Source organism: Phaseolus vulgaris, chromosome 3 (assembly GCF_000499845.2).
Source record: "Phaseolus vulgaris cultivar G19833 chromosome 3, P. vulgaris v2.0, whole genome shotgun sequence".
Classification (NCBI taxonomy): Eukaryota; Viridiplantae; Streptophyta; class Magnoliopsida; order Fabales; family Fabaceae; genus Phaseolus; species Phaseolus vulgaris.
The window spans coordinates 29065579-29083053 of record NC_023757.2 but is presented as its reverse complement, the minus strand read 5'-3'; the positions used below and the strand labels follow the sequence as shown (position 1 = coordinate 29083053).

Below are 17475 nucleotides of genomic sequence, written 5' to 3'. Positions count from 1 at the left end.
CTATATATATATGCATTAAAATTTATTTATTTCAGAGTAGATAACATGTATACATTTAAAATATAATTTTTTTATATTGTCAATCAATGAATAATTATCACAAAGTTTATTAATTTTATAATAGTCATGTTAAAAAGTATTACTAATTAATTAATGGTATAAACAAATACTTATTATAGTTTTATATAATTTTTATCTTTTAAACTCTACAGCCAATATACAAGTAAATATATGTAACTAAAGAATAATTATATTTATGCATCTCCCATTTTATTTTTCATCTTAATTATTTCTATCTTATTTTCTTTACTTGTCTTTCTTTCCCACTACCACTCAAATCCGCCCAAATTACGATGAATGTTTATACTTTCCTTATGCAAATATTTCTCTCAGTAGATCTGCTATACCTTGAACTGTTGCATCAGCATAGTGCAGTGCATATGCTCAATTTCAACTGATTTGAATTACTAGGGTCACCAAAGATTAGATAAGCAAATCGCACCACTCTTACCTTTACAAGTAACTCTATGATTCCATATGAGGGTAATGCTGTTGAATAGTAATAAACAGTACCTTTTACACACACATATATACTAGTGTAATAATAAAAATTTGAAAAAAAAGACTGTTATTTGAAACAGGGAACTGGGTATCTTTAAAGTTCAGCCATGAACCACGATCGATTCCTGAAGTAGGAGCATTCTGTTTTAAAGCTTGCATCGTAAATTCCAAGAAAAGCATGCAGGTATTTTGATTTTCTTTTATGTTCAACCAATGAATGATAAACAACAAATTTAAGTCCATCTTTTGAGATATAAAACTGTTGCATCAATGATTCGTCTATCTGGGTTGGAGAAAGAAAAGACGGAAAAAGTAAAGAAAAGAAGGGGACATGATGAATTGATGTTAATCATAAATGTAGTCCTTCAACTAAGAGATGAAGTCAATGGTATACATAATTCTCAAATATGCTGAGATCATGATGCTAGAAGCATTCTTATAGATACATCAACAAAAGTAGCCGAGAAAAAGTTATTCACCTAAAAATCTCTAGGGTCAACAAACACATTCCCGATTTGTCTCTTAATCAGCAGTTCATCATCCTTTTCGTCACCGTGGCTTGAAATTCTTTTGGTGTACCAAATATCATCGATACACGACATAGAAGCTGTTTGAGGGACATGGTTTACAAGTGGATCCCCAAACCCTAGCTCGGTTATAACCACTCTGCAGTCCTTCAAACTTTCTCCCATCCTTGATGTGAACCTCCATATGAATTCCATTAGCTCCCCAAGGTTCTCTCCCTCTCCGTGGAGCCCATAGAGGAAGAGAAACCCAAAGGGTCTGCAGAGTGAGTCACTCACCGACATTCTCAGACAAGGGAAAATTTTGTCTCTTGCATGATTTAAAGTTGTGTGAAGAAACCTAAGTGGCTGAGACTTTTTAAGTTGAAGCTTATAAGCCTCATAAGTATTCCATATGCTAAAGATGATCCATGAGCTTGTGATTTCGTTGGTAATAATGTCTTCACTCTCTTCCTTTCTCTGTAAGTTGAGTAAGCCTCCCTCTTTGTAATAACTCACCCAGGTGCCCAAGCTGAGATTCTCCTTCAAAATACTATCCATGTCTAATGGATACAACTCTTTGGCCCTCAGGGTTCTCCTGTATAAGGAAATTGCCTGGTCTATGTTTACCTTCTCAATTTCTATATCTTTGGAAATGTTCTTTGCAGGGAAACTAATTGGATGCACAAATATGAAAAGTGACGAGCTGAGGCTCACATATTTGCATTTGTTGGTAAATAGGTTTCTAGAGGCATCGTTTTTCTTTTCAGTGGCCAAGAGTGCATATTCAGCCCCATTTCTCAGCATCCATTCTTCAACTGAGGTCACAAGTTTTAGTCCAATCCCCTTTCTCCTGCATAGATGAGTAAATGTCGGTGGTGTATTATTCAGTGCAACACTGACCATATTGCAATGTGTTTCCTCATACCAAGTTCAAGGTTTTACATCCTCATAAATAAAAGAAATTGGGTACATTACCTGTGTGAAGGAGAGACCCTAAGGCCTAGTATGCAACCTATCTTCAGCAATGATTCAGAAGGAGTTCTCATACTCTTAATGCACCCTCGAACCACACCCACAAGCTCCTTGCTTTCAAGCAGCTCAGCCACCTAGGCCATTACGAAACATATATATGATTAGTACAGTCATCTGCTGCATATATATTAGTAATGTGGTATGTGCATGTATTTGAAACAGATAAACCTTTCATATATAGTAGAATGTAAGTACAGAAATGGAGTATATACATATATATATGAAGATGAGTGTTGGATGGAATGGAATACATATTTATAATTAACTAATTGAACCCAAATTTGGATTTGGAGAGATAATCATGTAAAGGAGAACAAGATAAGGTATTAGATACCCACCAACATAACATGAAGGGGATAGAACCTAATCCTAGATAAAGGGTCACCCATCATGTTGGTGAAAATGGAGACCCCCTTTTTAGTCCCAATCTCACACTTCCTCTCAAGCTTCCCCACCACCTTAACATCTCTATCTTCATCAAACTCTCTTATATGAACCCTGCTCTCTACACTGAAAGTGTCAACCATTTCTACTCTTCCTTAGCTAAAAGAAGCAAGTGATGTATAGTGCGAAACTGAAATCAGGAATGATTTCTGAGATTGGGTCTTTGTTATTTTGGGTTGGGTTCTCTCCAACCATCCAACTCATGCCGCATCCTTATTTATATGTGGTGAAGAACCATTGGTTGTTTGTTCACAATGTCCTATGATCTGGTATCATCTCTATCAAGATATTCCGTTAATAACTATTTTATCACAACACGCAACTTGACGCATCCGTTGAAAATAGCATTCCTGTGTTAGTTTTTATTAGTAAAGGCTGACACTATTTATCACAGTCGTTGTCATCTGGACAAATACAAGTACACAATCTACACGGGTTGCACCACAAAACTGAAACAGTAGCCTATCAAAATGATCCACTGAATCTATTTATAAAGATTTTCACAACTTTCTTCAACCATTGTCACTTAAAACATGCGTACGTAGCTAATGATAATGACATACCAATGTCGCTTGCAATACGCATAAGAAATCATTTGTTATGTGTCCAAACTCTTGCAAGTCCTTCGACATAAAACTCCACCAATTTAATTGTTATTCAACACAGAGTGTTGATTATAATGGTAATGCTGATGATCGTTTACTCAGGTGTGGCCAGACTTGTGAGTTGTCACAGATACGTAGGGGGACCCGGGCTTAGGTACTACATGCTTGCTCATTTTTTTCAACGGATCTTAATCTTTCCAATACAAAATCAATGTGGTATGATAATTTTTTAGGAATAAATAAATGTTTATAGTTACTATAAAATAAGTGAGTTCTGATTTTGGCGTATAATTTTTTGTTTTATATTTCTTTAAAATTTAAAGTCTGTTATTTCTTATTCATAATGATACTAATTTACTATTTATATATTGAGTTAAATAAATAAATTATCGTTTAAAAGTGAGGAATTTGAATATTAATATTATGATATAATGTGTACATATGTTATTAAAAAAAAATTCTACATTTATCTATATTAAAATGAATATTATGTACTAAAAATAATACTTTTATACTTACATCACAACATTAAGTTCTATTTATAGTTTTCAAATCTTTTGCGGATTTGGTTAAAAAAAATTATTTTAAACAACGGTTTGAACGATCGCCCTATATTGGTTCAAAAATTATTGTCATATGATTTGATAACAATGACGATTGAATAAAAAATTGTTGTCATATGATTTGATAACAATAACGATTGGATAAAAAAATGTTGTCATAGGTGTTTACAATGTAAAAAAAGAGTTTCTTTGGATGATATATGATGATAATTTTGTAATAAACTGTTGTTGTTATTGGAGTCTTTGACAATGATTTTTGTAAGATTCATAATTTCTTTACATGTTTTTTTATTAATTTAATTTATGTTTTTTTTTCCTACCTGATAATTAAACAACTTATATACAATATATATTCTACAACAGAATGAGTAATTAATGCAAATCAAGTCAACGAGGAGATATCCAAGGATGTTAATTTACACAATGAGAAGTCATCTCAAAGTAGAGACCTCACCAGAGGGAGAATTGGACAACGACCAGAGCACCTAAAGTTCTTCCTGCTAGTCTTTTTAATGATTAAAAAATGTTGTAAATAAGTTGGGCTCACTTTAGGGGTCCAAATAGCAAAGATAGGCTAGAATAAGGTATCATTAGCATAATAGAGGGTGTGGGTAGCATTTTAGCTTGTTCCTAGCCCTTTTGGAAGACATTTTGACCTAGTTTCTAGAAAGACAAGCCTATGATGCGAGATTGACTTAGTCAAACCCTAAGACTACCCATTTTTTCCCTTTTCCCATCCTACCCCTTTAGCTTGTTCTCCAAGGCTCATTCACCTATAAATAGGAGGCCTACCTAGTGCATTTTACAAGTTGAATGAAATAGAGAAAAGTTACTCTGCACATTTTGTGTGAGATGCTAGTGAGGCTTGTTCCTCTTAGTCTTTAGTCTTATCTTGTGAGAATTTGAGAGCTCTAAAGTGGCGGCTTCCAACACTTATCTTGGAGTCATTTCATCATCCAAGTGACGTGCTCATCATCTCAAACTCCATTTCTCATAAGCTTCATTTTTCTTCATATTTTCCTTCCATTGTCATTCCATTCAATTCATAAATATGTTCTTGTTTTGCTTCCTTGTTTCTATTCGGTCATTTCCTTTTGTTATTGCTTTCATTGTTTAATTTCGTACCATATCTTGTCATCATCTTCACCTTATACTTGTGTTTTCCTTTTGCCTTTGTGAAATGAACCTTCTCATCTACTTAACCACTTGGTTAAGTTAATGTTCAATGGGAATTTTCCTTAGGTTTTCACTCTTAATTGCCTAAAAATCTCAATCATAAATCTAAAGTATCACCTAAGTGAACAATCCTAAAATCAACTCACATCACTAATGTACCAAGAAATAATAAAAAGTAAGACAAATGAGAAATTTAAAACATAATATCCAAACTTCAAAGGTAAAATTACAAAGACAAGTTTACAAAGTTTTGTAATATATGTGTTGTAGAAATTGGTGAAATATGTTGTCCATGGATTTAGAATCAAATGGTTCCATGAAATACTACAACAAATAATAACTTAAATTAGTACATAAAATACACATAAGTTGTTTAATTATGAATTAATTAAATAATTATCTAGTCTAAACCTCCTCGAATTGTCATTAATCACATTACATAATATTGACACCCATATCATTTATTTTGTTTATTACTCTATAATTCAATACCAAAATAATTAATGTATTTAATTAACAAGCAACCAATTATATTTGGGAAAAAATTAATAACCTTGAGTTACAACCATGCCAACTTTTGCAATCTTGCTCTTGATTTAAAATATTATATTTTGAGTACACACTAATAAGAAAAGAACACAAGTTAGGGAGACTAATATAATGGAACATAAACTGATGTTAATTACCAATTCACTATTTGTTTGAGATACATAGGAGATTTCTTGTGCAATGAGCAAAACCATGTAATAATGTGATCGATTAGGGATATGACAAGTAGTTGTTAATGACGCTGACATTCAAAATAACTATCATTACAACTATAAATGATGGATTGTAATTTGATGAAGGAAAAACTACACTTACTCATGAACATATTGTGTGAAATATATTTACTTCCCCCTAAAACCAAGCAGTTGGTGATATACGTTTGAGTTTCAACTTTTTTATTTTCCAATGGATTAATAAATTTGGGGTCCATGAATCCATAAACATAATGTTTACCCTCATTAACACCTAATCCAAACATGTACCTAAAAGTAAATCATTTAAAGCATAATTAATTAGTTAATTAATTAATATTAAAGTAAAATTAAATAATGTTTTTGACACTTATATCATTCATAATTGAATAATTGATGTATTCAATTTTTGGTTCCCTATAGCAACCTCTAACACATGTATGTATAATGAGATGTATAATGAGATGTCAAAGTTCCTGGAAAATACAATAGAGTCCCATGGAATATTCGTTGGATTTGTACCTATATGGTCATAACAACCTCTAATAATGCAGCCATATAATAGATACAAATTGCTTCTTTCTTGAAGGATTATGTTTATGACGATGTTGTTGTAAGATAAATAACAACTTGAGTAATTTATAACATGCATACATAAATAAAAGGTAATAACACAAGTAAGTTCGTACAAGATATCTGAAATGAGTATAACAAGGTGCTTAGACCAGACTAAGAAAGTTTGAAATGCTTGTGCCACAGTAAATACTTTGTCTGTTAGCACAAGAACTACAACCATGGCCTTAACTAGATAGGAGGCAACATTATGTAATACAATGACCCATTCAAATATTTTCCCTAGTGCCACCAATTGAGGGGTAGAAGTGTCCTCAACAAATAATTCACATTGGCTTGTGGAGTCAATGTAATCCTCTAATGGATTATCAGCTGCACAACTCCCCTTTATGCTAACTCTAACAGTTGGAGGCAGAATAGGTGGCTCTGCAGGAAGGGTATGTTGTGAAAGACCTACTGTCTTGGCTTCTGAGTAACCCCCTTTGTTACATCCTGGTGATTTGTTGTCTCAATTATGAAAGATTCTTTTGATTGGGTGTCCCAAAAGATTATTGAGGTGAAAATGATCCAAAGAATTGATGAATGCATACTTCTGACCTAACAACACACACACACTTTTAGGGTGCTCAAGTCATTCTGGCAACAAGTACGTCTTAATGATCGTGAGGAGTAAAAGTACCCTAAAAGCTTTGCTCAACCAAAGAATCATGAAATATAAAATTATATTTGATCTATTCAAAAACATAATAATATGATCACGACGTGTTAACTTACAATTTTTTCAACGACTCGACGTGACCTAAACAAAAGTATATGCACTCGATGATCGTATACAAGTTTGCTTCCATTTTTGGTGAGGAGATAGTAGTGATGGAGGGTGAATGACACATGTATCATCCTCAGAAGTAGGTGAAGGTCGTGTTTTCTCTCCTTCATCATGACTTCTTCAAGTTTTCATAGCCCTCACAAGACAATAAGTGTGAGGTAACATTTTGAACCTAAATAGACTTAGCCTTTTTTTCTAACATCCTGTAACATATAGGAAAATTTTTATGAATTATTTAATATTGTATTTAATGATCACTTAACATATTTATAAATTAAAGTGTACTAATCTTCCATTTATTGTCTTCACGACTTTGAACAAACAAACGTCGAGTTTCTTTGTTAATTGTTGTGTATTTCGTACAAGAATTTTCATCTCTTTTTGAATGAAATACATATGTTGTTGTCAATTTAATAAAATTGATGAAATTTAATGGTGACCAAAGAAAGAGTCTTCGATCTCAGCGTCTCCACATCACTAGGAATATAAAAAAGCATTTGCATGACAAAGGAATAAAACTTTCAACAAATAATTATATTCAATATAACTAATAGATAACAATAATAAAATTAGATAAATTACCAAAATATCTTGCCAAATCATATTTTGGTCAACCTCATACACATGATCCCATGATCTCATGAAGATACTAGAAAAGAAATATTTTCACGTGCAATAACTCCAAGGTAGTTGCTAAAAATGTATGCATTTGGACCATAGGCCACACCAATATTGACATCAATAGTGATTGGTGTCCTCTCACTAGTAGCATGTTTGAGTGAGTAACCTCAGTTTGGTGGATCCTCTAGCAAATCTTTTCGAGGTAACATCTGAACTAAATGGGTCTTGATCATCAATCATATCTTTGTTCAAACAACAAAGTACCAAACATAAATAACATGCATCATGATTAACATTATAATTTAGTTAACAAACATATGCATACATAATTAATATTTTTAACAAAATTAACAAATTCATACATAGCGTGTGGAATGGTCATATGTATATTCCCTCCTCATAATCTTTACGGGTTGCATGTACATCATCATCATTTTTATTGATCATCGTTGATGTAAATAAACGGGTGCCAATAATATGAAAATTACTAAGATCCTCTTCATTAACTTGACATTTGTATTTAGGTTACACAGAATGAAAGCGTTAATCAACCACAATCAAATATGCACTCGAAGATCAATATAAAATATAGTCAACCAAATTTCATAAAATATGCGAAATGTAAATTAAAATCTATATGTATCAATAAAATATTAAAAAATTATTAATCTTCTTAAACTGTCAACCGTGCAATTCAAAATTCAATATATTCATTATTAGTACGACCTTCTTTTATTTTTACAGGAAAGAAATTAAAGAAAATTTTCAAATCAAAGGTAATACATAACTTTTGTATTAAATCTCAAATGAAGAACTAAGCTTCACTCGATGCAACTTGATATGATTCCAATAACAAGATAGAGATATTTCATAGACATGTTATGGAGTCAACTTGAGTTGGAATATGAATAGGCACTTTTCTAGAAGTGGATCAATGTTCTTTCATTCAAGAACTCACCAAATCTTAAGCGACCAAACCAAAACTCATGTGTAAACCCATTTCTTGTCAAATGAACCGATTGAAATGAACTAGAATGTAAAAGCACCGATTAAAACTACCTAAGAATCAAAAGAACCGAACAAAAGCAAGAAAGAAAGCTAAAGAACCGATTAAAATTGCTAACAAATGAAATGAATCGAACAAAACAAGAACTAGCACAAATGAACCGAACAAAAGTGTAAGAAAAGCCTAAGACATGTTTCTAGAGTTTATGTGAACATGGAAATGGATGAATAAGATGGAAGGAACAAGAGAACTTATGTGGTTGGAGTCCTTGGAGAGGAACACGACACTTGAAGGATGCAAAGCTCCAAGATGAGTGTAGATGCCGCCACTTGAGGCTCCAAGATTGCTCTCAAGATAAGACTAGGTAAGAGAAGACACAAGTCTCTCAAGCACTCACCAATTTGGGAGAATTTCGGTAGTCAAAATATCAATTCTGTATTTAGAAGGACTCAAGCCCTCCTTATATAGGAGGAGGACCGGTCAAGAAGTACAAGAAGCTTACACAAGAAGCTATCCAAAAGGTCCCTTGCAAATCTCCCACTTTTTAGCGCCTAAAGTGAGTGATGAAGGGTCAACTACTAGAATGTTCTAAAACTAATATCTAAAGATGCTTTACATAAGAGGTATTTTTAGGTTTCCCTCTTAGCACCTTTCCTAAAGACTATATTTAAGCATTTTAAAGTTTATACAAAAGATACTACAAAAAGGGAAAACAATTGACCACTACTTCCTAATTCCTTAAATTTGCTCCTAGTAATCCTTTGAGGTAAAAAGGATGATGAGCGAATATCCTTTTGAGCATCTTCATCTTCAACTTCTTCTTCTTGAACTTGGTCTCCATCATACTCCCCGAGTTGGAGAGAATTCGACCACGAATTCTGGAGACCTACAGAAAAAGGAGTTAGATCACTGATATTAAATGTATGACTACCAAGGAATGTATCAGGCATATCTAACTCATAAGCATTATTATTAATCCTCTTTAGGACTTGAAAAGGTCCATCTCCATGAGGCATAAGTTAGGACTTCCTTTGAGTAGGAAAATGATCTTTCCTCAAGTGAAGCCAAACCCAATCACCCACATCAAACAATAATGTTTTCCTCCTTTTGTTGGCAAGTTCAGCATACTTGCCAACCTTCTTCTCAATTCGTAACTTGATGTCATTATGCAATTGTTTTATAAAAGAAGCCTTTTCATCCCCATCTTTGCATAATACCTCATCAAGTATTGGAATAGGAAGAAGATCAAGAGGTGTTAAGGGATTAAACCCATAGACAACCTCAAAAGGAGAATGTGAAGTGGTAGAATTTACTACACAATTATAAGCAAATTCAACATGTGGTAGTAAATCTTCCCAAACGCTTGGATTCCCGAAAATAAAGCATCTCAACATTTGTCCCAAGGTTCGATTGACCACTTCGGTTTGACCATCGGTTTGGGGGTGACAAGTAGTAGAAAATAAAAGTTTAGTACCAAGTTTCCCCCACAAGGTCTTCCAAAAGTGACTCAAGAACTTGGAATCTCTATCAGATACTATACTTCTAGGAAGTCCATGTAAACAAACCACTTCCTTGAAGAAGAGATTTGCAATGTGACATGCATCATCCACTTTGTGGCAAGGAATAAAATGTGCCATTTTGGAAAACCAATCCACTACCACAAAGATGGAATCCTTAACCTTTGATGTCTTGGGTAATCCTAAGATGAAATCCATAGATATATCAACCCAAGGCATTGAAGGGATAGGAAGAGGGGTATATAACCCATGGAGTTGCACCCTAGATTTTGCCTTACGACAAGCTATACATTTATCACACAAACTATGAACATATTTTTGCATATGAGGCCAAAAGAAATGCTCATGTAATACATCCAAAGTTTTTGCAACCCCAAAATGTCCCATTAATCCTCCCTCATGTGCTTCTCTAACAAGAGAAAGTCTAATAGAGCTTTGGGGGCACACAAAGGCGTTTTCCTTTGAAAAGAAAGCCATTTTGTATAAAAAAAATCTTTATGTCCACCCCTAGCACACTCTTGATAGATAAAAGAAAAATCAAGGTCATCATGATAAAGATCCTTAATATGATCAAACCCAAGAAATTGGGAACCTAAAATATTAAGCAAGGCATAACGTCTAGAAAGAGCATCGACCACAACATTAATTTTGCCTTACTTATGTTTGATCACATAAGGAAATTGCTCAAGGAATTCCACCCACTTAGCATGCCTCTTATTGAGCTTGTTTTGGCTTTTCAAATATTTAAGAGATTCATGATCACTATGAATCACAAATTCTTTAGGAAAAAGGTAATGTTGCCAAGTAAACAAAGCTCTAACAAGTGCATATAATTCTTTATCATAAGTGGAATAGTTGAGATGACTACCTTTCAATTTCTCACTAAAATAAGCTATGGGGTGGCCCTCTTGAAGGAGAACAGCCCCAATGCCTATACTTGAAGCATCACATTCTATCTCAAATGTTTTAGCAAAATTAGGAAGGGCTAAAATGGGAGCATTAGTCAATTTTTCCTTTAAAACATCAAAAGCGTGTTGTTGTGCTTCTCCCCATTTAAAAACCACATCCTTTTTCACTATATCATTGAGAGGTGCGACTATTGTACCAAAGTTAGGCACAAATCTTCTATAAAAAGAAGCAAGGCCATGAAAACTTCGGACATCATTCACATTGGTAGGGATTGGCCAATTTTGAATGGCTACCACCTTAGATTGATCTACATGCACCCCTTTAATACTAACAATAAACCCTAGGAATTCTATATGATCAAGTGCAAAACATACATTTAGGAAGGTTAGCATACAAATGTTCATTCCTAAGGGTTTCTAAAACTTGTCTAACATGCATCTTATGGTCAAACAAAGACAAGCTATAAATGAGGATATCATCAAAATAAACAACAACAAACTTGCCAATGAATGGTCTTAAAACATGATGCATGAGGCGCATGAATGTACTTGGTGCATTAGTTAAACCAAATGGCATAACTAACCACTCATATAAGCCAAAGTTGGTCTTAAAAGCGGTCTTCCATTCATCACCCGGTTTTATACGGATTTGATTATACCCACTTTTGAGATCAATTTTGGTAAAAATTTGGGAACCATGCAATTCATCCAACAAATCATCAAGCCTAGGGATGGGATGCCTATACTTAATTGTAATTTTGTTTATAGCCCTACAATTGGAACACATCCTCCATGTTCCATCTTTTTTAGGGACAAGTATAATAGGCATGGCACAAGGGCTCATACTATCTTCAACCCACCCTTTAGCAATCAACTCTTCTACTTGTTGGCGAATTTCCCTAGTTTCACTTGGGTTGGTCCTATAGGCGGGACGATTTGGTAAAGAAGATCCCGGAATTAAATCAATTTGGTGTTCAATCCCTCTTAAAGGTGGAAGTCCCTTAGGAGGATCTTGAAACACATCTTTAAATTCCTTTACCAAATTATCCAAACAATGGGGACTAACCTCAAGTCTTTATAACGTAAGAGGTCTAGGAAGAGCTAAAAAAATAGGAGTGTGAGAAACTATTTCCTTTTGGACCTCATGGCTAGAAATAAGAAGGGTTTTCTTAGAACTCTTTTCGGTTTCACTCTCCCTCTTTTTTTTCATAAGAATTTGGTCCTCATGGACTTCCCTTGGAGAGAGATTTTAAATGACCTTGTGACCATGGAAATCAAAAGAAATTTTATTGGTAAATCCATCATGAAAAACTTTTTTATCAAATTGCCATGGCCTTCCCAAAAGAACATGTGTAGCTTCCATGGGCACAACATCACACAAGACCTCATCTTTGTATTTTCCTATAGAGAAATTTATGAGGACTTGTTTGTTAACTATGATTTCGCCCACCTCACTTAGCCATTGTAACTTGTAGGGCTTTGTATGAGAGATAGTAGGTAAACCAAGCTTCTCTACTACTCTTGTACTAGCCACATTGGCACAACTACCTCAATCCACAATTAAAGAACAAATGTTGTTGTGAATGAGACATCTTGTATGAAAAATATTTTCCCTTTGACTTTCATCAAAGGGTTGTAAAACTTTACCAAGAATTCGTCTCACAACCAACAAATCTCCTTCAAGGGGATTTTCGCCTTCATGCTCACTTGATGCCCTAGAATGAGAAGAATGCCTAGATGAATCAGAATCATGCTCACTAACTACAATGTCATTATGCACAAACATATTCCTTTTAGAAGGACAATTAGAAGCAATGTGACCATAACCCAAACATTTAAAGCATTTCTTACTAGACAATTTGATTGGAGATTTAGGAGTAGAAGTGGAAGGCCTACACTCCTTAGGTTTGAAAGAAGAATCCTTAGAAGGAAGTTTTGAAAAAGACTTTTTATTTTTCCAAGAGTTGTTGTAGTAACCATCATTGGGAGAGTTTTTAAAAGTATTTCTTTTAGCAATTTGGGGTTCCACCTTCATTGCAAGATGAACCAAAGATCCCAAAGATGAATACTCTTGAAGTTCAACAACATCTTGAATATCCCTTCTTAGTCCACTTACAAACCTAGCTATCATAGCTTCCTCACTCTCTTTCAAATTAACTTGAAGTAAAAGCGTTTCTAACTCTTTAAAATAGGCATCCACACTTAGCGTGCCTTGTTGAAACCGTTGGAGCTTCAACATGAGGTCTTTCCTAAAGTGTGGTGGCACAAATCTAAAGCGCATACACTCTATCAAATTGTTCCAAGAGACCACGGGAGGTCTCTTGTTATAGCAAACGTCCGTTACAAGGCTATGCCACCATTTCATGGCATAATCTACAAATTCTAGGGTGGCTATCTTCACCTTTTGGTCCTCCTCAACCTCATAGGTGTTAAAAATTTGTTCACATTTAGCCTCCCATTCTAAATACAAATTAGGATCACTATCACCACTAAAACTAGGGACTTTTACAAAAGGAACTTGAGGCTTGGTCTCTTGGTGATGTCTTTGTTCACGGTGGTGGCTTCCCCCATTGGAATGATGACGACGCCTCCTCCTTCTACTATCCTCTCCATGGCTGTGAGCAATTGAAGAATCCTTGGAAGAATGCCTAGGAGAAGTTTGTCTACCATCAAAAGAATGAGAAATTATCCTTTTGAGCATCTTCATCTTCGACTTCTTCTTCTTGAACTTGATCTCCATCACAACTACAATGAAATTTCAATATCAAACTAAGCAAAATAAATTTGTGCATTCAAAAAAACAATTCAAATTAAAGTATAGTAAACAATTATTATTTCAACCAAAACTTTGATAAGTTTAATGCACAAAACATAAACTATCTCAAAACTAAAACAATTTACTTTGTTGGGGTCAGACACCCCCAAACCCAACACTAATGCGTTCAAATAATTCAACACTACAACAATCCATATATAAAAACAAAAAATTCAGAAATAATTAACTAATTAATATATTTTTTAAAAACAAAAAAAAAATTAGAGGAAGAAAATGAACTAGATAGTAGTGAGTAGTGAGCAATGACATGTGTTGAGGAGCGATTAACAGTGAGTGAGGATTGTTGACCAACACTAAAAAGGGGTGAAAATCGGTTACTGGCAGAGCCAGCAAGATCCATGTCGTAGGATAGTGGAATTATGACAACACAACACCTTCATGACGTTCCAAGACAACTCACAAACGACAAATATCGACAAGAGGGGGACAAAGAGAAAGAAGGATCGCAATGACAACACAATTGGAACACAAGTGAATGAACAACAAATAAGAAGAAGAAACTTTCATTCATACCATAAGGTAAAATGAAGAATAATGATTTAAAATTACCTATATGACAATAATTATATGACAACAATTAAATGAAAATTGTCACCATAAAATAGAATGACGGTGATTTTTAGTACTAGTCTCATTGTTTTTCTTTACAACAACGATTCCTATTTAACTGTTGTTGTCGTATAGATCATTATATTTATGATAAAATCATCAGAAGATAAAAAAATCGTTGTTGTTTTCAGTCATCAGTAACACAATTTGCACTAGTGACATAATTTTTGCTTATAATTTCCATACATAGCATGAACATATACAATAAAGTTTAACAAGGACGGAGATAATATCTCCGTAATTAAAGGCACTAAACTAATGATACCCACATTACTAGATCTGATTTGCGTTTACATAGAAAATCACAATTTATGCATTAATGATAAATATATATTCCTTAATACTCCCCCTCAAGTTGGTGAGTGTATGTTGGAAACTCCCAACTTGTGTTGCAGTGTTAAAAATTGATCATTCCATAGTGTTTTTGTAAATATGTCAATTAATTGATGTCGAGTTGGCACATATGAAGGGCTAATCATATCAGATTGCAACTTCTCTTGCACAATGTGACAATCTATCTCAATGTGTTTCGTGCACTCGTGAAACACAGGATTAGCGACAATGTGAAGAGCAACTTGATTATTGCAGAATAATGGTATAGAAACGTCACAAGAGACCTTCAAATCCCGCAATATGTACCGTAACCAAACAATTTTTAAAGAGGTGTTTGTCATCGACCTGTATTCTTCCTCTGTTGAAGATCTTGAAACATTAGTTTGTTTTTTCAACTTCCATGAGATGAGTGACGTGCCAAGGAATACACAATATCCAGTAACAGACCTTCATGTAGTACAACATCCACCCCAGTCGGAGTCGCAAAATGCCTTTAAAGTGAGGTTGTTCTTTGATGAAAAAAATAATCCTTGCCCTGGTGTCCCTTTGATATAACGTTGGACATGTAATGCCACGTCCCAATGAGGTTTGCGGGGTTCATGCATATATTGGCTCAAGGTTCAAACAGAATAAACAATGTCGGGCCTTGTCACAGTGAGATACATTAATTTACCAACGAGGCGTCTGTAGTTAGTAGGCTCCTAGAGTAATTCACCATCATCAGTTAACAACTTTAAATATTGCTCCATTGGAAAACTATCTGGTCGTGCACTTCTAAGTCCCACATCTTGAAGTATGTCCAAGGCATACTTTCTTTGAGTCATGTATATGCCCTATTTTGATCTTGAAAATTCAATGCCAAGAAAGTACCTCAAATCTCTAAGGTCTTTGATGCAAAAACACTTAAGCAAACATGCTTTAAGATGATTCATTTCCCGTAGATCATTTTCAGTTAATAGAATATCATCTACGTAAATAAGTAATGTAGTGAACGAAGAACCTCGTTGTTTGGTGAATAAGGAGTAATCAATCTTTGACTATTGGTATCCATCCTTTTGAATGACATATGAAAATGTTGAAAACCAATTTCTGGAAGCCTGTTTTAGCCCGTAAAGAGATATTGAGTCAACATACACCAGTCTTCCCCTGTCGACAAAGTCCGGGTGGTAAATCCATATAAATTTCTTCATGTAAGCTGCCATGTAAGAAGGCATTATGTACATCCAACTGATGGAGAAACCAATTTTGAGCTGCAACAATAGTGATTAAACATCGAAATGTTACGCTTGGCAGTAGGCGGGAATGTCTCATGATAATCGATCCCTTCAACTTGAGTATAGCCTTTGGCTATGATACGTGCTTTATATCGCTCAATACTCCCATTAGATCGATATTTAATTTTGAAGCCCCATTTGCAACCGATGGGTTTTTTACCTATGGGAAGGGGCACCACTGTCCATGTATTATTCTGTTGCAAGTTTTTTAACTCGTGTGCATAGCCTGCTGCTAGTTTGGATTGAGAATAACCTGAGCGTACGTTGTGGGTTCTTTAGTCTCTGAAACATTAGCAAAAGAGGTGTTTTGTGCAGTGAAAAAGCGTGAGTAGGAAAGGAAATTATGGAGTGTATACCTAGTGCTTGAGGTGGATGTTGAGTCAACCACGTAGTCTTTATGCCATGCCTGAAGGTGTTTGGTGCGTTCAGAGCGACGTGTGAGAGGAGCTAGAGTAAGTATTGGTGAATGATTAATGTCAGGTTCAGTGACAGGTTCAGAAGGACTATTTGGTTCTGGATTATGTGTTTCCGTGTTTCGGATAGACGGATAGGATGAGGGTAGATCGAGTGCTAAGTTAGGTAAGACAGAGGTGCAAATGACGGTTGAGTTTGTTGTTGGAATGGGAAGACGATTTGGTGAAAAATAACATCACGACTGATGATGAAGTTGTGGGATTCTAAGTCGAAAAGTTTATACCCCTTGTTATTATTGGGATAGTCGACGAAGACACATTGACGAGCTCGGGAGTCAAACTTCTGTTTGGGATGGACAACAATGGCGTAACTGAGGCAACCGAAGACTCTAAGGTGTGAAAGTGAGGGAGGTCGATGATAAAACAATTCAAAAGGGGATTTATTTTTGAGAAGTGGTGATGGAAGGCGGTTGATGATGTGGATTGCCGTTAACGCACATTCCCCCCAAAATTCAAGTGGCATATGTGATTGAAATAGAAGAGCACGTGCAATGTTTAGGATATTTCAATGCTTACATTCGACCACCCCATTTTGTTGGAGCGTGTATACGCAAGTACGTTGAAGTTCTATACCATTTTTATGAAAGAAATCTTGCATAAAAAGGAATTCCAGTCCATTGTCAGCACGAAAAACTTTGATCGTTGCATGGAATTGATTTTGAGAAAATGTTATAAACGATTCTAGGAGATGTGATGTTTGTGATTTTTTAGTCATGAGAAAAATCCAAGTGCACCTAGTAAAGTCGTCTAGAATAGTGAGAAAAAAATGATGTCCTGTTTGTGTGGTACTTTGTGTAGACCCCAAATGTCGCAATGCAACAACTCGAAAGAAGAATGAGTTTTTATTTCACTTTTGGGAAAAGGTAACCTTG

General features: G+C 34.8%; 2 protein-coding genes across 2 annotated transcripts; both read right to left on the bottom strand.

The window, feature by feature from the left end:
* Positions 1-902: 902 nt before the first annotated feature.
* LOC137805855 (probable N-acetyltransferase HLS1-like) lies at positions 903-2954 on the bottom strand. The gene is made up of 3 exons (XM_068605756.1): positions 2438-2954; positions 2043-2173; positions 903-1917 (listed from the first exon to the last, which is right to left on the bottom strand). The coding sequence occupies exons 1-3, from the start codon at positions 2624-2626 to the stop codon at positions 1041-1043; spliced, it is 1197 nt and encodes a 398-aa protein (XP_068461857.1). The 5' UTR covers positions 2627-2954; the 3' UTR covers positions 903-1040.
* Positions 2955-9672: 6718 nt separating this feature from the next.
* Positions 9673-13818, bottom strand: LOC137805512 (uncharacterized). The gene is made up of 4 exons (XM_068605453.1): positions 12721-13818; positions 11663-12111; positions 11454-11539; positions 9673-9965 (listed from the first exon to the last, which is right to left on the bottom strand). Exons 1-4 carry the CDS (start codon positions 13816-13818, stop codon positions 9673-9675), a joined length of 1926 nt encoding a protein of 641 aa, XP_068461554.1.
* Between the last annotated feature and the right edge of the window lie 3657 nt (positions 13819-17475).

Coding starts and splice junctions, on each gene's coding strand:
- LOC137805855 (XM_068605756.1), bottom strand. CDS start 2,626: ATGGTTGACACTTTCAGTGTAGAGAGCAGGGTTCATATAAGAGAGTTT. Junction 2,174..2,437: donor ATCCCCTTCATGTTATGTTG/GTGGGTATCTAA, acceptor GTAATGGCCTAG/GTGGCTGAGCTGCTTGAAAG. Junction 1,918..2,042: donor AGGGTCTCTCCTTCACACAG/GTAATGTACCCA, acceptor TCATCTATGCAG/GAGAAAGGGGATTGGACTAA.
- LOC137805512 (XM_068605453.1), bottom strand. CDS start 13,818: ATGGAGATCAAGTTCAAGAAGAAGAAGTCGAAGATGAAGATGCTCAAA. Junction 11,540..11,662: donor AACTTTGGCTTATATGAGTG/GTTAGTTATGCC, acceptor CCTCATTTATAG/CTTGTCTTTGTTTGACCATA. Junction 9,966..11,453: donor GTATGCTAACCTTCCTAAAT/GTATGTTTTGCA, acceptor ATAATTGTGTAG/TAAATTCTACCACTTCACAT.